This window comes from Oncorhynchus keta, chromosome 22 (genome assembly GCF_023373465.1).
Source record: "Oncorhynchus keta strain PuntledgeMale-10-30-2019 chromosome 22, Oket_V2, whole genome shotgun sequence".
NCBI classification, from domain to species: Eukaryota; Metazoa; Chordata; class Actinopteri; order Salmoniformes; family Salmonidae; genus Oncorhynchus; species Oncorhynchus keta.
Genome location: NC_068442.1, coordinates 57181205 through 57209084, shown reverse-complemented (window position 1 = coordinate 57209084; position 27880 = coordinate 57181205). Strand labels below are relative to the sequence as shown.

General features: G+C 43.4%; 1 protein-coding gene across 1 annotated transcript; it reads right to left on the bottom strand.

The window, feature by feature from the left end:
• Window positions 1-107: 107 nt before the first annotated feature.
• Window positions 108-27880, bottom strand: LOC118383423 (protein XRP2). Its single transcript, XM_052475756.1, is given in 22 exon segments — window positions 108-342; window positions 383-625; window positions 823-984; window positions 1015-1122; window positions 1203-1229; window positions 1367-1490; window positions 1578-1640; window positions 1709-1860; window positions 1973-2172; window positions 2213-2980; window positions 3233-3289; window positions 3493-3639; window positions 3680-4483; window positions 4524-4580; window positions 4941-5095; window positions 5831-5916; window positions 6587-6701; window positions 10636-10730; window positions 10818-11070; window positions 11073-11404; window positions 11437-11449; window positions 27521-27880. Coding segments are annotated over 8 exon segments (1146 nt in total). The 5' UTR covers window positions 27689-27880; the 3' UTR covers window positions 108-342; window positions 383-625; window positions 823-984; window positions 1015-1122; window positions 1203-1229; window positions 1367-1490; window positions 1578-1640; window positions 1709-1860; window positions 1973-2172; window positions 2213-2980; window positions 3233-3289; window positions 3493-3639; window positions 3680-4483; window positions 4524-4580; window positions 4941-5011.

Here is a 27880-nt window from a genome sequence, read left to right as displayed (position 1 = left end):
TAAAACAGTGGGGGAAATGCAAAACTGATTCCAGATCAGAATCTAGGGGCAACTTCACTCTACACCGATCATTCACCACAATGGTTTCAATGTGTGTCACACACACACACACACACACACACACACACACACACACACACACACACACACACACACACACACACACACACACACACACACACACACACACACACAAACACACTAATTACCTAACAGAACAGCGAAGAGCCAAAATATACACAATATAAACAAGAGAATACTTTCTTGAAATTCAAGAAATTAAAATAGCCAAATAACTAATACAGCGTTTTCCCCCCTGACTGCTCGTTATAACTACTGAACCTGTCCTTCTCCGCTACCTACCATCACTATGTTGAGTAACCTGTCCTTCTCCACTATGTTGATTAACCTGTCCTTCTCCACTATGTTGATTAACCTGTCCTTCTCCACTATGTTGATTAACCTGTCCTTCTCCACTATGTTGATTAACCTGTCCTTCTCCACTATGTTGATTAACCTGTCCTTCTCCACTATGTTGATTAACCTGTCCTTCTCCACTATGTTGATTAACCTGTCCTTCTCCACTATGTTGATTAACCTGTCCTTCTCCACTATGTTGATTAACCTGTCCTTCTACCCACTATGTTGATTAACCTGTCCTTCTCCACTATGTTGATTAACCTGTCCTTCTCCACTATGTTGATTAACCTGTCCTTCTACCATCACTATGTTGATTAACCTGTCCTTCTCCACTATGTTGATTAACCTGTCCTTCTCCACTATGTTGATTAACCTGTCCTTCTACCCACTATGTTGAGTAACCTGTCCTTCTCCACTATGTTGATTAACCTGTCCTTCTCCACTATGTTGATTAACCTGTCCTTCTCCACTATGTTGATTAACCTGTCCTTCTCCACTATGTTGATTAACCTGTCCTTCTCCACTATGTTGATTAACCTGTCCTTCTCCACTATGTTGATTAACCTGTCCTTCTCCACTATGTTGATGATTAACCTGTCCTTCTCCACTATGTTGATTAACCTGTCCTTCTCCACTATGTTGATTAACCTGTCCTTCTCCACTATGTTGATTAACCTGTCCTTCTCCACTATGTTGAGTAACCTGTCATTCTCCGCTACCTACCACCACTATGTTGAGTAACCTGTCCTTCTCCACTACCTACCATCACTATGTTGAATAACCTGTCCTTCTCCACTATGTTGATTAACCTGTCCTTTCTCCACTATGTTGAGTAACCTGTCATTCTCTGCTACCTACCACCACTATGTTGATTAACCTGTCCTTCTCCACTACCTACCATCACTATGTTGAATAACCTGTCCTTCTCCACCATATGTTGATTAACCTGTCCTTCTCCACTATGTTGATTAACCTGTCCTTCTCCACTACCTATCATCACTATGTTGATTAACCTGTCCTTCTCCGCTACCTACCATCACTATGTTGATTAACCTGTCCTTCTCTACTACCTACCATCACTATGTTGATTCTGATGTAACCTGTCCTTCTTCACTACCTACCATCACTATGTTGATGAACCTGTCCTTCTCTGCTACCTACCATCACTATGTTGAGTAACCTGTCCTTCTTCGCTACCTACCATCACTATGTTGATTAACCTGTCCTTATCTGCTACCTACCATCACTATGTTGAATAACCTGTCCTTTCTCCACTATGTTGATTAACCTGTCCTTCTCTGCTACCTACCATCACTATGTTGAATAACATGTCCTTCTCCCCATCACTATGTTGAATAACCTGTCCTTCTCCACTACCTACCATCATTCTGATGATTAACCTGTCCTTCTCCACTACCTACCATCACTATGTTGAATAACCTGTCCTTCTCCCCATCACTATGTTGAATAACCTGTCCTTCTCCACTACCTACCATCACTATGTTGATTAACCTGTCCTTCTCTGCTACCTACCATCACTATGTTGAATAACCTGTCCTTCTCCACTACCTACCATCATTCTGATGATTAACCTGTCCTTCTCCATTACCTACCATCACTATGTTGATTAACCTGTCCTTCTCCGCTACCTACCATCATTCTGATGATTAACCTGTCCTTCTCCGCTACCTACCATAACTATGATGATTAACCTGTCCTTCTCCACTACCTACCATCACTATGTTGATTAACCTATCCTTCTCCGCTACCTACCATCACTATGTTGATTAACCTGTCCTTCTCCACTACCTACCATCATTCTGATGATTAACCTGTCCTTCTCCGCTACCTACCATCATTCTGATGATTAACCTGTCCTTCTCCCCATCACTATGTTGATTAACCTGTCCTTCTCCACTACCTACCATCATTCTGATGATTAACCTGTCCTTCTCCACTACCTACCATCATTCTGATGATTAACCTGTCCTTCTCCACTACCTACCATCATTCTGATGATTAACCTGTCCTTCTCCACTACCTACCATCATTCTGATGATTAACCTGTCCTTCTCCACTACCTACCATCACTATGTTGAATAACATGTCCTTCTCCCCATCACTATGTTGATTAACCTGTCCTTCTCCACTACCTACCATCATTCTGATGATTAACCTGTCCTTCTCCACTACCTACCATCATTCTGATGATTAACCTGTCCTTCTCCGCTACCTACCATCATTCTGATGATTAACCTGTCCTTCTCCGCTACCTACCATCATTCTGATGATTAACCTGTCCTTCTCCACTACCTACCATCACTATGTTGAATAACCTGTCCTTCTCCCCATCACTATGTTGATTACCCTGTCCTTCTTCGCTACCTACCATCACTATGTTGATTAACCTGTCCTTCTCCACTACCTACCATCACTATGTTGAATAACCTGTCCTTCTCCCCATCACTATGTTGATTAACCTGTCATTCTCCACTACCTACCATCATTCTGATGATTAACCTGTCCTTCTCCACTACCTACCATCATTCTGATGATTAACCTGTCCTTCTCCACTACCTACCTGATTAATCATTCTGATGATTAACCTGTCCTTCTCCGTCCTTCTCCACTACCTACCATCATTCTGATGATTAACCTGTCCTTCTCCCCATCATCTATGTTGATTAACCTGTCCTTCTCCACTACCTACCATCACTATGTTGATTAACCTGTCCTTCTCCACTACCTACCATCACTATGTTGATTAACCTGTCCTTCTCCACTACCTACCATCACTATGTTGATGATTAACCTGTCCTTCTCCGCTACCTACCATCATTCTGATGATTAACCTGTCCTTCTCCACTACCTACCATCACTATGATGATTAACCTGTCCTTCTCCCCTCACCTAAATATAATAAATATACCATCATTTGATGATTAACCTGTTTCTCCAAAGCTACCTACAGTCATGTGTGCATACCTACGTGGGTGGTCCCGCTACCTACCATCACTACCCTGATTAACAAGCGCCATGCTCTACCATCACTGAGCTACAGAAGGACCCTACCTACCATCACTATGTTGATTAACCTGTCCTTCTCCACTATGTTGATTAACCTGTCCTTCTCCGCTACCTACCATCACTATGTTGATTAACCTGTCCTTCTCCACTACCTACCATCACTATGTTGATTAACCTGTCCTTCTCCACTACCTACCATCACTATATTGATTAACCTGTCCTTCTCCACTACCTACCATCATTCTGATGTTTAACCTGTCCTTCTCCGCTACCTACCATCATTCTGATGATTAACCTGTCCTTCTCCACTACCTACCATCACTATGTTGATTAACCTGTCCTTCTCCACTACCTACCATCATTCTGATGATTAACCTGTCCTTCTCCACTACCTACCATCATTCTGATGATTAACCTGTCCTTCTCCACTACCTACCATCACTATGTTGATTAACCTGTCCTTCTCCGCCACCTACCATCATTCTGATGATTAACCTGTCCTTCTCCGCTACCTACCATCACTATGTTGAATAACCTGTCCTTCTCTACGCTACCTATCATCACTATGTTGAATAACCTGTCCTTCTCCACTATGTTGAATAACCTGTCCTTCTCCACTACCTACCATCACTATGTTGAATAACCTGTCCTTCTCCACTACCTACCATCACTATGTTGAGTAACCTGTCCTTCTCCACTACCTACCATCACTATGTTGATTAACCTGTCCTTCTCCACTACCTACCATCACTATGTTGAGTAACCTGTCCTTCTCTGCTACCTACCATCATTCTGATGATTAACCTGTCCTTCTCCGCTACCTACCATCACTGTGTTGAGTAACCTGTCCTTCTCCACTACCTACCATCACTATATTGATTAACCTGTCCTTCTCCACTACCTACCATCATTCTGATGATTAACCTGTCCTTCTCCACTACCTACCATCATTCTGATGATTAACCTGTCCTTCTCCGCTACCTACCATCACTATGTTGATTACCCTGTCCTTCTCCCCATCACTATGTTGATTACCCTGTCCTTCTTCGCTACCTACCATCACTATGTTGATTAACCTGTCCTTCTCCACTACCTACCATCATTCTGATGATTAACCTGTCCTTCTCCACTACCTACCATCATTCTGATGATTAACCTGTCCTTCTCCGCTACCTACCATCATTCTGATGATTAACCTGTCCTTCTCCGCTACCTACCATCATTCTGATGATTAACCTGTCCTTCTCCGCTACCTACCATCATTCTGATGATTAACCTGTCCTTCTCCGCTACCTACCATCATTCTGATGATTAACCTGTCCTTCTCCGCTACCTACCATCATTCTGATGATTAACCTGTCCTTCTCCGCTACCTACCATCACTGTGTTGATTAACCTGTCCTTCTCCGCTACCTACCATCATTCTGATGATTAACCTGTCCTTCTCCGCTACCTACCATCATTCTGTTGATTAACCTGTCCTTCTCCGCTACCTACTAGTATAAAAAATATAACAAAAAAATCCTTGGTTGTGTAATAAGTTGATTGTCATACAGTGACTCAATCACAAGCCCATCTGCATGTCAGCGAAGTTGAAGAAGTTGTCCACATCTCGAGAGGAAGTATTTCTGTTGTCTGAAACAAACATCTGCAGGGAATAGGACAGAGTTACTTCACATACAGGTACTATATTATTACTTCGTACAGTTCTGACTAACACTTTCAGTACTATTGATAAAATCCTGAGATCTTTTTAAAATGGTATTTTACCAGGTTAGTTTCACTGACATTAAAACAATAAATGTAAAAAATATATATAAATGATAACCCCTTTTTTCTCCCCAATTTCGTATTATCCAACTGGTAGTTACAGTCTTGTCTCATCGCTGCAACTCCCGTACGGAATCGGGAGAGGACGAAGGTCGAGAGCCGTGCGTCCTCCGAAACACGACCCGACCAAGTCGCACTGCTTCTTGACACAATGCCAGCTTAACCTAGAAGCCAGCCGCACCAATGTGTCGGAGGAAACGCCGTGCACCTGGCGACCATGTTAGCGTGCACTGCGCCCGGTCCGCCACAGGAGTCGCTAGTGCACGATGGGACAAGGACATCCCTGCCGACCAAACCCTCCCCTAACCCGGGCGACGCTGGGCCAAACCCTCCCCTAACCCGGACGACGCTGGACCAAACCCTCCCCTAACCCGGACGGCGCTGGGTCAATTGTGCGCCGCCCCATGCGTCTCCCGGTTGCGGCAGGCTGCGGCAGAGCCTGGACTAGAACCAGTAACACAGCTAGCACTGAGATGCAGTGCCTTAGACCACTGTGCCACTCAGTAGGCCCAACAATAAATGTTTTGTCTAGAGATGTCAGGAATGCTGTTACCTTGGTTCCACTGAACATGTCACTGGCCATGCTCTTGCAGGCCTCCACTACCCCGTCCCCATTCAACTCCAGAGCTGTCACTGGGCCTGTGGCAAAAAGAGATGCAGTTCAGAAATGCTTGCCTAATCATCATAAGCACTAAACCAACACAATTCTTTCCTTCAACTATGAGAATCTTATCCCCCCTTTCTCTTGGTTCAAAGGTCATCATGCATCAGAGAACCAGAAACAGCAAACCGATGTCTGCCCTAGCCTCAAACCGATGTCTGCCCTAGCCTCAAACCGATGTCTGCCCTAGCCTCAAACCGATGTCTGCCCTAGCCTCAAACCGATGTCTGCCCTAGCCTCAAACCGATGTCTGCCCTAGCCTCAAACCGATGTCAGCCCTAGCCTCAAACCGATGTCAGCCCTAGCCTCAAACCGATGTCAGCCCTAGCCTCAAACCGATGTCTGCCCTAGCCTCAAACCGATGTCAGCCCTAGCCTCAAACCGATGTCAGCCCTAGCCTCAAACCGATGTCAGCCCTAGCCTCAAACCGATGTCAGCCCTAGCCTCAAACCGATGTCAGCCCTAGACTCAAACCGATGTCAGCCCTGGCCTCAAACCGATGTCAGCCCTGGCCTCAAACCGATGTCAGCCCTGGCCTCAAACCAACTATTGAATGATTAACCCAGATGATATGCAGATTGTCTGCAGGCCCTGGTCAAAAGTAGTGCCCTGTATAGAGAATAAGGAGGGACAGTCTGTGTTCCTTACCGTTGGTGATCCACTCGAGGAGTACCTCTGCATCGTTCTGGAACACTCTGCTGACGTCCTCGGGGCGCATGGACACTTCCTTAGTCTGGATCAGCACAAACCCTTTCCCAGAGGCCTGGAGTTAATACAGACAGGAAGCAATGACACTGTTAAACCCTTTCCCAGAGGCCTGGAGTTAATACAGACAGGAAGCAATGACACCGTTAAACCCTTTCCCAGAGGCCTGGAGTTAATACAGACAGGAAGCAATGACAACGTTAAACCCTTTCCCAGAGGCCTGGAGTTAATACAGACAGGAAGCAATGACAACGTTAAACCCTTTCCCAGAGGCCTGGAGTTAATACAGACAGGAAGCAATGACACCGTTAAACCCTTTCCCAGAGGCCTGGAGTTAATACAGACAGGAAGCAATGACACCGTTAAACCCTTTCCCAGAGGCCTGGAGTTAATACAGACAGGAAGCAATGACACCGTTAAACCCTTTCCCAGAGGCCTGGAGTTAATACAGACAGGAAGCAATGACACCGTTAAACCCTTTCCCAGAGGCCTGGAGTTAATACAGACAGGAAGCAATGACACCGTTAAACCCTTTCCCAGAGGCCTGGAGTTAATACAGACAGGAAGCAATGACACCGTTAAACCCTTTCCCAGAGGCCAACTACATTCAATGTGGAGGACAAAATTGAGGCTATGATTAAGAAGTGTGAGCTCTTCTTTGTCTGCATTAACAAGGACAACACACAGGTCTGTCCATCATTGTATGATTTTTTTGTGTGCAAATGAACTCAAGCTTAACGGACAATGTCAAATGTGATATAGTGAAGCACCTGAGTGAGATGGGTGCGCAATTACGCAGGTACTTTCCCCGAAACGGATGCCAACAGGATTCCTTATCCCTTTCATGCCCTGCCTCCAGTCCACTTACCGATATCTGAACAAGAGAGCCTCATCGAAACACTCATCAGAAGCCACTGCCAGATTTCTGGATAGGGCTGCGCTCAGAGTATCCTGCCTTGGCAAATCGCTCTGTTAAGACATTGATGCCTTTTGCAACCACGTACCTATGTGAGAGTGGATTCTCGGCCCTCACTAGCATGAAAACTAAATACAGACACAGACTGTGTGTTGAAAATGGTTTAAGACTGAGACTCTCCAATACAACTCAACATTGCAGAGTTATGTGCATCCTTTCAAGCACACCCTTCTCATTAACCTGTGGTGAGTTATTCACATTTTTTTATGAAAAAAAACCAAGGTTTTATGTAAGATGGTTAAATGAAGAGCATAATTGTTGATTATTATAATTTGTGCCCTGGTCCTATAAGAGCTCGTCACTTCCCTTCAGCCGGGTAGTGACAAAAACCCTCATTCTTATGTTTAATAAATGTGTTGTATAGTGTGTGGGTGCTGCAGGCTTACAATGATGCCAAAAACAACATTTGAGAGTGCGCTGACCCTGGTGCTAGAGGGGGTACAGCTTACCACAGCTTAATAAGATCAACCAGTTGGGTGCAGCACAGCTGCATAGTAACAATGATGACCCACCAACAGACTAGTAAACAATGATGACCCACCAACAGACTAGTAAACAATGATGACCCCCAACAGACTAGTAAACAATAATGACCCACCAACAGACTAGTAAACAATGATGACCCACCAACAGACTAGTAAACAATAATGACCCACCAACAGACTAGTAAACAATGACAACAGACTAGTAAACCCCCAACAGACTAGTAAACAATGATGACCCACCAACAGACTAGTAAACAATGATGACACCCCCAACAGACTAGTAAACAATGATGACCCCCACCAACAGACTAGTAAACAATGATGACCCCCAACAGACTAGTAAACAATAATGACCCACCAACAGACTAGTAAACAATGATGACCCCCAACAGACTAGTAAACAATGATGACCCCCAACAGACTAGTAAACAATGATGACCCCCAACAGACTAGTAAACAATGATGACCCCCAACAGACTAGTAAACAATGATGACCCCCAACAGACTAGTAAACAATGATGACCCCCAACAGACTAGTAAACAATGATGACCCCCAACAGACTAGTAAACAATGATGACCCAGACTAGTAAACCCCCAACAGACTAGTAAACAATGATGACCCACCAACAGACTAGTAAACAATGATGACCCCCAACAGACTAGTAAACAATGATGACCCCCAACAGACTAGTAAACAATGATGACCCCCAACAGACTAGTAAACAATGATGACCCCCAACAGACTAGTAAACAATGATGACCCACCAACAGACTAGTAAACAATGATGACCCACCAACAGACTAGTAAACAATGATGACCCACCAACAGACTAGTAAACAATGATGACCCACCAACAGACTAGTAAACAATGATGACACACCAACAGACTAGTAAACAATGATGACACACCAACAGACTAGTAAACAATGATGACCCCCAACAGACTAGTAAACAATGATGACCCCCCAACAGACTAGTAAACAATGATGACCCCCAACAGACTAGTAAACAATGATGACCCACCAACAGACCAGTAAACAATGATGACCCCCAACAGACTAGTAAACAATGATGACCCACCAACAGACTAGTAAACAATGATGACCCACCAACAGACTAGTAAACAATGATGACCCCCAACAGACTAGTAAACAATGATGACCCCCAACAGACTAGTAAACAATGATGACCCACCAACAGACTAGTAAACAATGATGACCCACCAACAGACTAGTAAACAATGATGACCCCACAACAGACTAGTAAACAATGATGACCCACCAACAGACTAGTAAACAATGATGACCCCCCAACAGACTGGTAAACAATGATGACCCCCAACAGACTAGTAAACAATGATGACCCCCAACAGACTAGTAAACAATGATGACCCCCCAACAGACTAGTAAACAATGATGACCCACCAACACCAACAGACTAGTAAACAATGATGACCCCACCAACAGACTAGTAAACAATGATGACCCACCAACAGACTAGTAAACAATGATGACCCACCAACAGACTAGTAAACAACGATGACCCACCAACAGACTAGTAAACAATGATGACCCACCAACAGACTAGTAAACAATGATGACCCCCAACAGACTAGTAAACAATGATGACCCACCCCCCAACAGACTAGTAAACAATAATGACCCACCAACAGACTAGTAAACAATGATGACCCCCAACAGACTAGTAAACAATGATGACCCCCAACAGACTAGTAAACAATAATGACCCACCAACAGACTAGTAAACAATAATGACCCACCAACAGACTAGTAAACAATGATGACCCACCAACAGACTAGTAAACAATGATGACCCCCCAACAGACTAGTAAACAATGATGACCCACCAACAGACTAGTAAACAATGATGACCCCCAACAGACTAGTAAACAATGATGACCCCCAACAGACTAGTAAACAATGATGACCCCCAACAGACTAGTAAACAATGATGACCCCCAACAGACTAGTAAACAATATGATGACCCCCCAACAGACTAGTAAACAATGATGACCCCCAACAGACTAGTAAACAATGATGACCCCCCAACAGACTAGTAAACAATGATGCCCCCCAACAGACTAGTAAACAATGATGACCCACCAACAGACTAGTAAACAATGATGACCCCCCCAACAGACTAGTAAACAATGATGACCCACCAACAGACTAGTAAACAATAATGACCCACCAACACCAGAAGGACCTTGAGTCACTTCCTCATCTGGAGGATGACCAGTAGTTTAGATCAGAAGGACCTTGAGTCACTTCCTCATCTGGAGGATGACCAGTAGTTTAGATCAGAAGGACCTTGAGTCACTTCCTCATCTGGAGGATGACCAGTAGTTTAGATCAGAAGGACCTTAATGGAAAGGCCAAAAATAGAACCAAGGGAAGGAGACCTTTAACTGCATGACAAAGTGTCTAACCTTCCCTCATGTTTTGTATTACTTTAAGTCATTGAACACACTCTCTTATCCTCCTCACCCTCCTCTACCTCCTCCTCACCTCATCAATGAGTTTCCGGGCGTTAGCAGTGGTGTAGTCCCCAGAGAAGAACACAAACAGACAGGACTCATCACTCTCCTCTACCTCCTCCTCACCTCATCAATGAGTTTCCGGGCGTTAGCAGTGGTGTAGTCCCCAGAGAAGAACACAAACAGACAGGACTCATCACTCTCCCAACAGACGTCTGCCTCCTTTGGTCATGGGTACGATGCTGCGGGATGCCTCAGCTGAGATCCGGACTGATTTAAACTCTGACTCCGGGTCAGGGGCTGGAACATGGTCCAACACCACAGTGTCCTCAGGCAGCAGGCTCCAGTTGGTCTCCCCTGAGACGGGCGTGAAGTCATGGACGTTGCTCCAGTTGTTGTTGAAGATGCTGAGGCCTGCGTCCTTGAAGTGGAAGGCCAGCTCGGGGTAGTAGTACAGACTAGTAAACAATGGAAGCAGCCGAACTTCATCCCCGTGGACGCCTCGATGATGGGCTGAGTGGCGCAACACAGGAACACCTCCATCTTCTTACAGTCCCTGGTCCTGAACTGCTGGCAGGCCACCACACACTTGATGTCCTTACAGTCCCTGAAGAACACACTGCCCTTCACTGGCCCCATAACGATGCAGCAGTTAGTGCAGTCGTCGATGGTGATGGTGGCGGAGTGGTCCAACACGAAGATCTTACAGTTGTCACAGTCCTGGATGACAAACTGCTGTCCGTTCAGCTTGCCTGGCAGACGGCCCACCGTGGCATCCTTCAGCCCCGTTAGCATGAAGTAGGATCAACCTAGATAGAGACATACATTAGTTCCTTAGGGTCAATCTGCATAGAGACATACATTAGTTCCTTAGGGCAGTGGTTCTTAAACTTTTTCAGCCCGGGACCCAAAAGAGAAATGTGTTTTCCTGGGACCCAAGCTTAGGAAAAGATGAGACCATACGTAAATATTGGTACATTTCATTACCCTTATGCCTAAAACAAATGCAATATAGACAAAAACATTAAATATTCGTATAAATATATATTCATGTTCATTTCCCCCCCATTAAAAACACTATTACATATCTGTCTAGGTTGGAAATGTTGCTGTTAAAATACAATAAATCATGTTTCATTCTGAACCTGCAAAAACAGATTGATCACATCACACAGATGAATAACAGAACAAAGGCTTTATGATGGTGCAACATTAAGTAACATTACAGATGAAAAATTATCAGGCCTCCTGCACACCCTAATGTATAAATGATTGTTAAAATAAAGTCTAGGTTTGAAATGTTGCTGTTAAAATACATATGTTTTATTCTGAACTGAACAGATTGATCACATCACACACACACACCTAATGAGAGGTCTGTGGCTGGTTCAAGTTCTCAACAAGCAGGTCTATTCTGGGCTCAGTTTGACAGTTTAACACTGAGGTCATACTCAGCAATGACACCGTTTCTGTACTTGAGAATCCTGCCGTCGGGGACTGTATGTGGTGCCAAAACTGGACCAGAACAGCTACTGCTTTCTCAGTCAGGCAGGAGACCACTTCCTGCTGTAGAACCCTGAACTGTGCGAGTGTGTTTGAAGCAAGATGCTTTTTGAGACAGTTTATTCTAGTTCAGAATAATAATTATTAATTGCAAGTTAACAAACAGTTCCAACCAAGACTAGTTTTCAACAGTAAGATGTAAAGTGGGCATGATCATGTTTCATCTGTACTGTTACTTAGGGTTGCACTATCAGTAGCCAGCTAGCTAGCTTTGGCTATCATTAGCTATTACATGTGTACAAGGCCAGGTTTTTTTTTTAAAAGAGAAACTCACATCTACTACTATGAGAGTTAGTACTCCCTTATGCCTGCTGATCATCACCTGTTGTTACGAGTCCCTTTGGCCCGGCAGTCTAGGGGGGGGGGGTATCCCAACTAAATCACCGTTAAACACGCAGGGTTTATTTGAAAACACACGGTAATGGGGGGAGCAGGAAAAGGGGCTGAGCTGGACCCAAGGAAAGAAATAATAAGTATACAAAAACACACCCCTAAGCTAGACTAGCCTACTTCACCAACAGATAACTAACTAACCAAACACACCCCTAAGCTAGACTAGCCTACTTCACCAACAGATAACTAACTAACCAAACACACCCCTAAACTAGACTAGCCTACTTCACCAACAGCTAACTAACTAACCAAACACAACCCTAAGCTAGACTAGCCTACTTTAACAACAGCTAACTAACTAACCAAACACACCCCTAAGCTAGACTAGCCTACTTTAACAACAGCTAACTAACTAACCAAAAACACCCCTAAGCTAGACTAGCCTACTTCACCAACAGATAACTAACTAACCAAACACACCCCTAAGCTAGACTAGCCTACTTTAACAACAGCTAACTAACTAACCAAAAATACAGTGGGTGGTCCGCCCAGTTCTAACTAGTGTATTTAACAAAGTTCACCTACGGGTAGTGTATGCCCATGGGCGACTTGTCTTGGCTTCCCTATTTTCCCACCAGCAACAAACAAATACCATAACCAAAAATAATACTCTTATTAATACTCTTATTATACTCTTATATTTATTTATAAACACACGGTAATGGGGGAGCAGGAAAAGGGGCTGAGCTGGACCCAAAGAAAGAAATAATAAGTATCCAAAAACACCCCTAAGCTAGACTAGCCTACTTCACCAACAGATAACTAACTAACCAAACACACCCCTAAGCTAGACTAGCCTACTTCACCAACAGATAACTAACTAACCAAACACACCCCTAAACTAGACTAGCCTACTTCACCAACAGCTAACTAACTAACCAAACACAACCCTAAGCTAGACTAGCCTACTTTAACAACAGCTAACTAACTAACCAAACACACCCCTAAGCTAGACTAGCCTACTTTAACAACAGCTAACTAACTAACCAAAAACACCCCTAAGCTAGACTAGCCTACTTCACCAACAGATAACTAACTAACCAAACACACCCCTAAGCTAGACTAGCCTACTTTAACAACAGCTAACTAACTAACCAAAAATACAGTGGGTGGTCCGCCCAGTTCTAACTAGTGTATTTAACAAAGTTCACCTACGGGTAGTGTATGCCCATGGGCGACTTGTCTTGGCTTCCCCCTTTTCCCACCAGCAACAAACAAATACCATAACCAAAAATAATACTCTTATTAATACTCTTATTATACTCTTATATTTATTTATAAACACACGGTAATGGGGGGAGCAGGAAAAGGGGCTGAGCTGGACCCAAAGAAAGAAATAATAAGTATCCAAAAACACCCCTAAGCTAGACTAGCCTACTTCACCAACAGATAACTAACTAACCAAACACACCCCTAAGCTAGACTAGCCTACTTCACCAACAGATAACTAACTAACCAAACACAACCCTAAGCTAGACTAGCCTACTTCACCAACAGATAACTAACTAACCAAACACACCCCTAAGCTAGACTAGCCTACTTCACCAACAGCTAACTAACTAACCAAACACACCCCTAAGCTAGACTAGCCTACTTCACCAACAGATAACTAACTAACCAAACACACCCCTAAGCTAGACTAGCCTACTTCACCAACAGATAACTAACTAACCAAACACAACCCTAAGCTAGACTAGCCTACTTCACCAACAGATAACTAACTAACCAAACACACCCCTAAGCTAGACTAGCCTACTTCACCAACAGATAACTAACTAACCAAACACAACCCTAAGTTAGACTAGCCTACTTCACCAACAGATAACTAACTAACCAAACACAACCCTAAGCTAGACTAGCCTACTTCACCAACAGATAACTAACTAACCAAACACAACCCTAAGCTAGACTAGCCTACTTCACCAACAGATAACTAACTAACCAAACACAACCCTAAGCTAGACTAGCCTACTTCACCAACAGCTAACTAACTAACCAAACACACCCCTAAGCTAGACTAGCCTACTTCACCAACAGCTAACTAACTAACCAAACACACCCCTAAGCTAGACTAGCCTACTTCACCAACAGATAACTAACTAACCAAACACACCCCTAAGCTAGACTAGCCTACTTCACCAACAGCTAACTAACTAACCAAACACACCCCTAAGCTAGACTAGCCTACTTCACCAACAGATAACTAACTAACCAAACACACCCCTAAGCTAGACTAGCCTACTTCACCAACAGATAACTAACTAACCAAACACAACCCTAAGCTAGACTAGCCTACTTCACCAACAGATAACTAACTAACCAAACACACCCCTAAGCTAGACTAGCCTACTTCACCAACAGATAACTAACTAACCAAACACACCCCTAAGCTAGACTAGCCTACTTCACCAACAGATAACTAACTAACCAAACACAACCCTAAGCTAGACTAGCCTACTTCACCAACAGATAACTAACTAACCAAACACAACCCTAAGCTAGACTAGCCTACTTCACCAACAGATAACTAACTAACCAAACACAACCCTAAGCTAGACTAGCCTACTTCACCAACAGCTAACTAACTAACCAAACACACCCCTAAGCTAGACTAGCCTACTTCACCAACAGCTAACTAACTAACCAAACACACCCCTAAGCTAGACTAGCCTACTTCACCAACAGATAACTAACTAACCAAACACACCCCTAAGCTAGACTAGCCTACTTCACCAACAGATAACTAACTAACCAAACACACCCCTAAGCTAGACTAGCCTACTTCACCAACAGATAACTAACTAACCAAACACACCCCTAAGCTAGACTAGCCTACTTCACCAACAGCTAACTAACTAACCAAACACACCCCTAAGCTAGACTAGCCTACTTCACCAACAGATAACTAACTAACCAAACACACCCTAAGCTAGACTAGCCTACTTCACCAACAGATAACTAACTAACCAAACACACCCCTAAGCTAGACTAGCCTACTTCACCAACAGCTAACTAACTAACCAAACACACCCCTAAGCTAGACTAGCCTACTTCACCAACAGATAACTAACTAACCAAACACACCCCTAAGCTAGACTAGCCTACTTCACCAACAGATAACTAACTAACCAAACACACCCCTAAGCTAGACTAGCCTACTTCACCAACAGATAACTAACTAACCAAACACACCCCTAAGCTAGACTAGCCTACTTCACCAACAGATAACTAACTAACCAAACACACCCCTAAACTAGACTAGCCTACTTCACCAACAGCTAACTAACTAACCAAACACAACCCTAAGCTAGACTAGCCTACTTTAACAACAGCTAACTAACTAACCAAAACACCCCTAAGCTAGACTAGCCTACTTCACCAACAGCTAACTAACTAACCAAACACACCCCTAAGCTAGACTAGCCTACTTTCACCAAACAACAGCTAACTAACTAACCCGTTCCTGCTAGGTTCATGCTTACAACACCATAACTAAACACCCAAACTCACACAGGAAGCGGCGCAGGTCCTAATCCAGGCAACTTGATTACAACAGCTGTTGGCTGGGCACACCCCTGCCTGTGCCATTAAACCCTAACAACTCACCAGAACCCCGCTAGTCTGGTGTTCACCAACCTTAACTAACTCAAACACACCCCTAACTGGCTTCCAGAACTCGCATCCTAACTACAAGACCATGGTGCTAGACTAGCCACGGGCCAACAGAATAACTAACCTAACCAAACACACCTCCAGGCTCTGAACAGATAACTACACCCAAACAAGGGCACACCAACAGTTCATCCACCTCTGGCCTGCTCGCCTCCCTACCACTGAGGAAGTACAGTTCCAAACACAGCCCAGTCAAAACTGTTCGCTGCTCTGGCCCCCAATGGTAACAAACTAACCAAACACACCCCAGGACAGCTAGTCAATCACCACCTTCCAAAGACACCTGAAACCCCACCTCTTCAAGGAATACCTAGGATAGGGTAAGTACACCCCTAATAATAGCCTTCTACCAACAGCTAACCCCCCTTAACTAACAACCCAACAACCCCTAGATGCAGAGTGGCTGTTCCACTGGTTGTCATAAGGTGTATGCACCAACAGTAACTAACTCTGGATAAGAACAGCTAACTGCTAAATGACTTAAAATGTACTTCAAACAGTAAAACTAACCAAAAACACCCCTAAGCTAGACTAGCCTACTTCACCAACAGATAACTAACTAACCAAACACACCCCTAAGCTAGACTAGCCTACTTCACCAACAGATAACTAACTAACCAAACACACCCCTAAGCTAGACTAGCCTACTTCACCAACAGATAACTAACTAACCAAACACACCCCTAAACTAGACTAGCCTACTTCACCAACAGCTAACTAACTAACCAAACACAACCCTAAGCTAGACTAGCCTACTTTAACAACAGATAACTAACTAACCAAACATACCCCTAAGCTAGACTAGCCTACTTCACCAACAGATAACTAACTAACCAAACACACCCCTAAGCTAGACTAGCCTACTTTAACAACAGCTAACTAACTAACCAAACATACCCCTAAGCTAGACTAGCCTACTTCACCAACAGCTAACTAACTAACCAAACACAACCCTAAGCTAGACTAGCCTACTTTAACAACAGCTAACTAACTAACCAAACACACCCCTAAGCTAGACTAGCCTACTTCACCAACAGATAACTAACTAACCAAACACACCCCTAAGCTAGACTAGCCTACTTCACCAACAGATAACTAACTAACCAAACACACCCCTAAGCTAGACTAGCCTACTTCACCAACAGATAACTAACTAACCAAACACACCCCTAAGCTAGACTAGCCTACTTCACCAACAGATAACTAACTAACCAAACACACCCTAAGCTAGACTAGCCTACTTCACCAACAGCTAACTAACTAACCAAAACACACCCCTAAACTAGACTAGCCTACTTCACCAACAGATAACTAACTAACCAAACAAACACCCTAAGCTAGACTAGCCTACTTCAACAACAGCTAACTAACTAACCAAAAACACCCCTAAGCTAGACTAGCCTACTTCACCAACAGCTAACTAACTAACCAAACACACCCCTAAGCTAGACTAGCCTACTTCACCAACAGCTAACTAACTAACCAAACACACCCCTAAGCTAGACTAGCCTACTTCACCAACAGCTAACTAACTAACCAAACACACCCCTAAGCTAGACTAGCCTACTTCACCAACAGATAACTAACTAACCAAACACACCCCTAAGCTAGACTAGCCTACTTCACCAACAGATAACTAACTAACCAAACACACCCCTAAACTAGACTAGCCTACTTCACCAACAGATAACTAACTAACCAAACACAACCCTAAGCTAGACTAGCCTACTTTAACAACAGCTAACTAACTAACCAAACACACCCCTAAGCTAGACTAGCCTACTTTAACAACAGCTAACTAACTAACCAAACACACCCCTAAGCTAGACTAGCCTACTTCACCAACAGATAACTAACTAACCAAACACACCCCTAAGCTAGACTAGCCTACTTTAACAACAGCTAACTAACCAAACATACCCCTAAGCTAGACTAGCCTACTTTAACAACAGCTAACTAACTAACCAAAAACACCCCTAAGCTAGACTAGCCTACTTCACCAACAGCTAACTAACTAACCAAACACACCCCTAAGCTAGACTAGCCTACTTCACCAACAGATAACTAACTAACCAAACACACCCCTAAGCTAGACTAGCCTACTTCACCAACAGCTAACTAACTAACCAAACACACCCCTAAGCTAGACTAGCCTACTTCACCAACAGATAACTAACTAACCAAACACACCCCTAAGCTAGACTAGCCTACTTCACCAACAGATAACTAACTAACCAAACACACCCCTAAGCTAGACTAGCCTACTTCACCAACAGATAACTAACTAACCAAACACACCCCTAAGCTAGACTAGCCTACTTCACCAACAGATAACTAACTTAACCAAACACACCCCTAAGCTAGACTAGCCTACTTCACCAACAGATAACTAACTAACCAAACACACCCCTAAGCTAGACTAGCCTACTTCACCAACAGCTAACTAACTAACCAAAAACACCCCTAAACTAGACTAGCCTACTTCACCAACAGATAACTAACTAACCAAACACACCCCTAAGCTAGACTAGCCTACTTTAACAACAGCTAACTAACTAACCAAAAACACCCCTAAGCTAGACTAGCCTACTTCACCAACAGCTAACTAACTAACCAAACACACCCCTAAGCTAGACTAGCCTACTTTAACAACAGCTAACTAACTAACCAAAAACACCCCTAAGCTAGACTAGCCTACTTCACCAACAGCTAACTAACTAACCAAACACACCCCTAAGCTAGACTAGCCTACTTCACCAACAGATAACTAACTAACCAAACACACCCCTAAGCTAGACTAGCCTACTTCACCAACAGATAACTAACTAACCAAACACACCCTAAGCTAGACTAGCCTACTTTACCAACAGCTAACTAACTAACCAAACACACCCTAAGCTAGACTAGCCTACTTTAACAACAGATAACTAACTAACCAAACACACCCCTAAGCTAGACTAGCCTACTTTAACAACAGCTAACTAACTAACCAAAAACACCCCTAAGCTAGACTAGCCTACTTCACCAACAGATAACTAACTAACCAAACACACCCCTAAGCTAGACTAGCCTACTTTAACAACAGCTAACTAACTAACCAAAAATACAGTGGGTGGTCTAGCCCAGTTCTAACTAGTGTATTTAACAAAGTTCACCTACGGGTAGTGTATGCCCATGGGCGACTTGTCTTGGCTTCCCCTTTTCCCACCAGCAACAAACAAATACCATAACCAAAATAATACTCTTATTAATACTCTTATTATACTCTTATATTTATTTATAAACACCCGGTAATGGGGGAGCAGGAAAAGGGGCTGAGCTGGACCCAAAGAAAGAAATAATAAGTATCCAAAAACACCCCTAAGCTAGACTAGCCTACTTCACCAACAGATAACTAACTAACCAAACACACCCCTAAGCTAGACTAGCCTACTTCACCAACAGATAACTAACTAACCAAACACAACCCTAAGCTAGACTAGCCTACTTCACCAACAGATAACTAACTAACCAAACACACCCCTAAGCTAGACTAGCCTACTTCACCAACAGCTAACTAACTAACCAAACACACCCCTAAAGACTAGCCTACTTCACCAACAGATAAGCTAACTAACCAAACACACTTAGACTAGCCTACTTCACCAACAGATAACTAACTAACCAAACACAACCCTAAGCTAGACTAGCCTACTTCACCAACAGATAACTAACTAACCAAACACACCCCTAAGCTAGACTAGCCTACTTCACCAACAGATAACTAACTAACCAAACACAACCCTAAGTTAGACTAGCCTACTTCACCAACAGATAACTAACTAACCAAACACAACCCTAAGCTAGACTAGCCTACTTCACCAACAGATAACTAACTAACCAAACACAACCCTAAGCTAGACTAGCCTACTTCACCAACAGATAACTAACTAACCAAACACAACCCTAAGCTAGACTAGCCTACTTCACCAACAGCTAACTAACTAACCAAACACACCCCTAAGCTAGACTAGCCTACTTCACCAACAGCTAACTAACTAACCAAACACACCCCTAAGCTAGACTAGCCTACTTCACCAACAGATAACTAACTAACCAAACACACCCCTAAGCTAGACTAGCCTACTTCACCAACAGCTAACTAACTAACCAAACACACCCCTAAGCTAGACTAGCCTACTTCACCAACAGATAACTAACTAACCAAACACACCCCTAAGCTAGACTAGCCTACTTCACCAACAGCTAACTAACTAACCAAACACACCCCTAAGCTAGACTAGCCTACTTCACCAACAGCTAACTAACTAACCAAACACACCCCTAAGCTAGACTAGCCTACTTCACCAACAGATAACTAACTAACCAAACACACCCCTAAGCTAGACTAGCCTACTTCACCAACAGCTAACTAACTAACCAAACACACCCCTAAGCTAGACTAGCCTACTTCACCAACAGATAACTAACTAACCAAACACAACCCTAAGTTAGACTAGCCTACTTCACCAACAGATAACTAACTAACCAAACACAACCCTAAGCTAGACTAGCCTACTTCACCAACAGATAACTAACTAACCAAACACAACCCTAAGCTAGACTAGCCTACTTCACCAACAGATAACTAACTAACCAAACACAACCCTAAGCTAGACTAGCCTACTTCACCAACAGCTAACTAACTAACCAAACACACCCCTAAGCTAGACTAGCCTACTTCACCAACAGCTAACTAACTAACCAAACACACACCCTAAGCTAGACTAGCCTACTTCACCAACAGATAACTAACTAACCAAACACACCCCTAAGCTAGACTAGCCTACTTCACCAACAGCTAACTAACTAACCAAACACACCCCTAAGCTAGACTAGCCTACTTCACCAACAGATAACTAACTAACCAAACACACCCCTAAGCTAGACTAGCCTACTTCACCAACAGCTAACTAACTAACCAAACACACCCCTAAGCTAGACTAGCCTACTTCACCAACAGCTAACTAACTAACCAAACACACCCCTAAGCTAGACTAGCCTACTTCACCAACAGATAACTAACTAACCAAACACACCCCTAAGCTAGACTAGCCTACTTCACCAACAGCTAACTAACTAACCAAACACACCCCTAAGCTAGACTAGCCTACTTCACCAACAGATAACTAACTAACCAAACACACCCCTAAGCTAGACTAGCCTACTTCACCAACAGATAACTAACTAACCAAACACACCCCTAAGCTAGACTAGCCTACTTCACCAACAGATAACTAACTAACCAAACACACCCTAAGCTAGACTAGCCTACTTCACCAACAGATAACTAACTAACAAACACACCCCTAAGCTAGACTAGCCTACTTCACCAACAGCTAACTAACTAACCAAAAACACCCCTAAACTAGACTAGCCTACTTCACCAACAGATAACTAACTAACCAAACACACCCCTAAGCTAGACTAGCCTACTTTAACAACAGCTAACTAACTAACCAAAAACACCCCTAAGCTAGACTAGCCTACTTCACCAACAGCTAACTAACTAACCAAACACACCCCTAAGCTAGACTAGCCTACTTTAACAACAGCTAACTAACTAACCAAAAACACCCCTAAGCTAGACTAGCCTACTTCACCAACAGCTAACTAACTAACCAAACACACCCCTAAGCTAGACTAGCCTACTTCACCAACAGATAACTAACTAACCAAACACACCCCTAAGCTAGACTAGCCTACTTCACCAACAGATAACTAACTAACCAAACACACCCCTAAACTAGACTAGCCTACTTCACCAACAGCTAACTAACTAACCAAACACAACCCTAAGCTAGACTAGCCTACTTTAACAACAGCTAACTAACTAACCAAACACACCCCTAAGCTAGACTAGCCTACTTTAACAAACAACTAACTAACCAAACACACCCCTAAGCTAGACTAGCCTACTTCACCAACAGATAACTAACTAACCAAACACACCCCTAAGCTAGACTAGCCTACTTTAACAACAGATAACTAACTAACTAACCAAACATACCCCTAAGCTAGACTAGCCTACTTTAACAACAGCTAACTAACTAACCAAAACACCCCTAAGCTAGACTAGCCTACTTCACCAACAGCTAACTAACTAACCAAACACACCCCTAAGCTAGACTAGCCTACTTCACCAACAGCTAACTAACTAACCAAACACACCCCTAAGCTAGACTAGCCTACTTCACCAACAGATAACTAACTAACCAAACACACCCCTAAGCTAGACTAGCCTACTTCACCAACAGATAACTAACTAACCAAACACACCCCTAAGCTAGACTAGCCTACTTTAACAACAGCTAACTAACTAACCAAACACACCCCTAAATTAGACTAGCCTACTTTAACAACAGCTAACTAACTAACCAAAAATACAGTGGGTGGTTCGCCCAGTTCCAACTAGTGTTTTTATACGAAGTATTCCTACGGGTAATGTATGCCCATGGGAGACTTATCTTGGTACCCTCTTCCCACCGTCAAACAAACACCATAGCAAAACCAATACTCACAGGTGGGGACAAAGTGACATGTAGATGCCAAAAAACAAATAAGATATCTACAGACAGATGGCATTGACAAGAGATCTACAGACAGATGGCATTGACAAGAGATCTACAGACAGATGGCATTGACAAGAGATCTACAGACAGATGGCATTGACAAGAGATCTACAGACAGATGGCATTGACAAGATATCTACAGACAGATCACATTGACAAGAGATCTACAGACAGGTGGCATTGACAAGAGATCTACAGACAGATGGCATTGACAAGAGATCTACAGACAGATGGCATTGACAAGAGATCTACAGACAGATGGCATTGACAGAGAGATCTACAGACAGATGGCATTGACAAGAGATCTACAGACAGATGGCATTGACAAGATAACTACAGACAGATGGCATTGTCAAGAGAGCTACAGACAGATGGCATTGACAAGAGATCTACAGACAGATGGCATTGACAGAGAGCTCTACAGACAGATGGCATTGACAAGAGAGCTCTACAGACAGATGGCATTGACAAGAGATCTACAGACAGATGGCATTGACAGAGAGATCTACAGACAGATGGCATTGACAGAGAGATCTACAGACAGATGGCATTGACAGAGAGATCTACAGACAGATGGCATTGACAAGATAACTACAGACAGGTGGCATTGACAAGATAACTACAGACAGATGGCATTGACAAGATAACTACAGACAGATGGCATTGACAAGAGAGATCTACAGACAGATGGCATTGTCAAGAGATCTACAGACAGATGGCATTGACAAGAGATCTACAGACAGATGGCATTGACAAGAGATCTACAGACAGATGGCATTGACAAGAGATCTACAGACAGATGGCATTGACAAGAGATCTACAGACAGATGGCATTGACAAGAGATCTACAGACAGATGGCATTGACAAGAGATCTACAGACAGATGGCATTGACAAGAGATCTACAGACAGATGGCATTGACAAGAGATCTACAGACAGATGGCATTGACAAGAGATCTACAGACAGATGGCATTGACAAGAGATCTACAGACAGATGGCATTGACAGAGAGATCTACAGACAGATGGCATTGACAAGAGATCTACAGACAGATGGCATTGACAAGAGATCTACAGACAGATGGCATTGACAAGATAACTACAGACAGATGGCATTGACAAGAGATCTACAGACAGATGGCATTGACAAGAGATCTACAGACAGATGGCATTGACAAGAGATCTACAGACAGATGGCATTGACAAGAGATCTACAGACAGATGGCATTGACAAGAGATCTACAGACAGATGGCATTGACAGAGAGATCTACAGACAGATGGCATTGACAAGAGATCTACAGACAGATGGCATTGACAAGATAACTACAGACAGGTGGCATTGACAAGAGATCTACAGACAGATGGCATTGACAGAGAGATCTACAGACAGATGGCATTGACAAGATAACTGCAGACAGATGGCATTGACAAGATAACTACAGACAGGTGGCATTGACAAGAGATCTACAGACAGATGGCATTGACAAGATATCTACAGACAGATGGCATTGACAGAGAGATCTACAGACAGATGGCATTGACAAGATATCTACAGACAGATGGCATTGACAAGAGATCTACAGACAGATGGCATTGACAAGATAACTACAGACAGATGGCATTGACAAGAGATCTACAGACAGATGGCATTGACAAGAGATCTACAGACAGATGGCATTGACAGAGAGCTCTACAGACAGATGGCATTGACAAGAGAGATCTACAGACAGATGGCATTGACAAGAGATATACAGACAGATTGCATTGACAAGAGAGATCTACAGACAGATGGCATTGACAAGATATCTACAGACAGGTGGCATTGACAAGAGATATACAGACAGATTGCATTGACAAGAGAGATCTACAGACAGATGGCATTGACAAGATATCTACAGACAGATGGCATTGACAAGATATCTACAGACAGATGGCATTGACAGAGAGATCTACAGACAGATGGCATTGACAAGATAACTACAGACAGGTGGCATTGACAAGAGATCTACAGACAGATGGCATTGACAGAGAGATCTACAGACAGATGGCATTGACAAGATAACTACAGACAGATGGCATTGACAAGAGATCTACAGACAGATTGCATTGACAGAGAGATCTACAGACAGGTGGCATTGACAAGAGATCTACAGACAGATTGCATTGACAGAGAGATCTACAGACAGATGGCATTGACAAGATAACTACAGACAGATTGCATTGACAGAGAGATCTACAGACAGATGGCATTGACAAGAGATCTACAGACAGATGGCATTGACAAGATAACTACAGACAGGTGGCATTGACAAGATATCTACAGACAGATGGCATTGACAGAGAGATCTACAGACAGATGGCATTGACAAGATAACTACAGACAGATGGCATTGACAAGAGATCTACAGACAGATGGCATTGACAAGATAACTACAGACAGATGGCATTGACAAGAGATCTACAGACAGATGGCATTGACAGAGAGCTCTACAGACAGATGGCATTGACAAGAGAGATCTACAGACAGATGGCATTGACAAGAGATATACAGACAGATTGCATTGACAAGAGAGATCTACAGACAGATGGCATTGACAGAGAGATCTACAGACAGATGGCATTGACAGAGAGATTGAGCTCTAGAGCAAACAACAGACAGGGTTTTTAAACCAAGGGAAAGGGAATGTGATAGGGTAATGGAAACAGGAGGTGTGTCTTCTGATTAGCGAATGATGATTGCCACCTGTGAGGAGGGGAGAAGGAGAGAAAAGAAACACACACAGAATACCTGTATCTGTAAAAGTCTTGCTAGTTGACCTACTTTTCCACGGTCGGAAGCATCCTGCCCTGTTCTGAAAGACCTCCCTGGGTTTACCATCATGCTGTGGGTGTTTGGTCAGGACGTGGCGTTTTATTCATTTGTTCGCTTTGAGAGACTCATTACTAACGTTAAGCACTTCCCCACACAAAACACATTGTGGGCGCTCCTTCTTACTTCTCAAAGTTTGTATTAAAAAGAGAGAAACTCATCACTGTATTTGTGTTTCATGACAATTGAGCTCAGTCAGAACTTGTAGCTAGCATGAGTCCAGTTGGTGACAGCGGTGAGTGATGGCGAGTGGGAATGATAAGTCAGTGGCTGACAGCACATCATCATCTGCTGCTGAACGACAGCACATCATCATCATCAGCTGAACGACAGCACATCATCTGCTGCTGAACGACAGCACATCATCATCATCAGCTGAACGACAGCACATCATCATCATCTGCTGCTGAACGACAGCACATCATCATCATCTGCAGCTGAACGACAGCACATCATCTGCTGCTGAACGACAGCACATCATCATCTGCTGCTGAACGACAGCACATCATCATCTGCTGCTGAACGACAGCACATCATCTGCTGCTGAACGACAGCACATCATCATCTGCTGCTGAACGACAGCACATCATCTGCTGCTGAACGACAGCACATCATCTGCTGCTGAACGACAGCACATCATCATCTGCTGCTGAACGACAGCACATCATCATCTGCTGCTGAACGACAGCACATCATCTGCTGCTGAACGACAGCACATCATCATCATCATCATCATCTGCTGAACGACAGCACATTAATGGTTTTAAGTTCTACACCATTTTAAATCAGGATAAACATATTTCTAATGAGTTTACCAATTTCTGGTAGCTAAAACGTCAAAACAAAAAAAACTTATGGAACTCTGAGTTCGTCCCATTGTTTCCAATAGGGGAAATATAGGTATGTTTGTTTTTACATAATATATCGCAGTGTGTATATTTGAATTTTACAAATCGGACACCATTTTAATCATGAAGCTCCTCTTTCTAATTGTGTAATGCTGGGCAGCGTACTCCGTTGTCATCAAACGCTCGCCCCGAAATACTTGTTTCCCTTGGAACGCTGAGCTCCCCCTTGTTTTCTTATAGAGAGGCATGCTGGTATATTTCGCAATGTGTATATATATATTTTTAAGTAACCATTATAATCAGGAAAATCATCTCTTTCTAATGACACAAGGTTGAGTTAACAGCGTACTCTGCTTTCATCGATCGCTAGACCAGAAATAGTCAAGTTACAATTTGTTTCCGACTTCCTCTTATACAGACATAAGCACAGTTGGCACCATCGAGGTGCGGATGTTTACTTTCTACACGAGTTGTTATTTTCCAGTTTCTTCCTATGAACGGACTGTAGTGGTCAAATAAAAAAGGTATAATTTGTTTGGTGCCATTTAGGGAAATGGAATTCTAAGGATCATTCCAGACAGAAGAGACACAGCGAAGGTTCGTTTTAATTCATTTGATATTGCCTGGCGCTAGTGTTCGTTCTCAACCAACGTTTTTTGGCCGTTTTTCAGCCTTGGGTGAATTTTGACTCGTTCTATCCCTAACCATAACCATGGTCATGCATACATCCTCAGCGATCCCCCCTGGTCATATACATGCATCCTCAGCGATCCCCCTGGTCATATACATGCATCCTCAGCGATCCCCCTGGTCATACATGTATCCTCAGCGATCCCCCCTGGTCATACATGTATCCTCAGCGATCCCCCCTGGTCATACATGTATCCTCAGCGATCCCCCCTGGTCATACATGCATCCTCGCCGCTAGTCTCCCTGGCCATGCATGCATCATCTCCATACCTTTTCGCGTTTGTCCCAGCTGTATTGTTTAGGTGGGTCCTCTGTTGTATTGCTGCAGAGGTCAATGTTGTTGGCGTTGCTGCTGTTCGCCTTATCTTCCACCGTTTTCGGAGTAGGTTCCTTTTCGGGTGATTTTCTCTTGGATTTTTTGGAGAACCAGCAACCCATTTTGTCCTTTTAACAATAAACCAATCAAACGTGGAAAGGAAAATATGATAAGAGTCTGTCCCCGGAAGATTTATCGCCTACTTTGTATAACATGTACAGGTATTTCGGTCTTCTTGCCTCCTCGGTTTCTGGCTTCTTATCACGTACTCGTAAACATGTCTTTCGTTTGAGCTTCCCTTTTCCTTACACAGT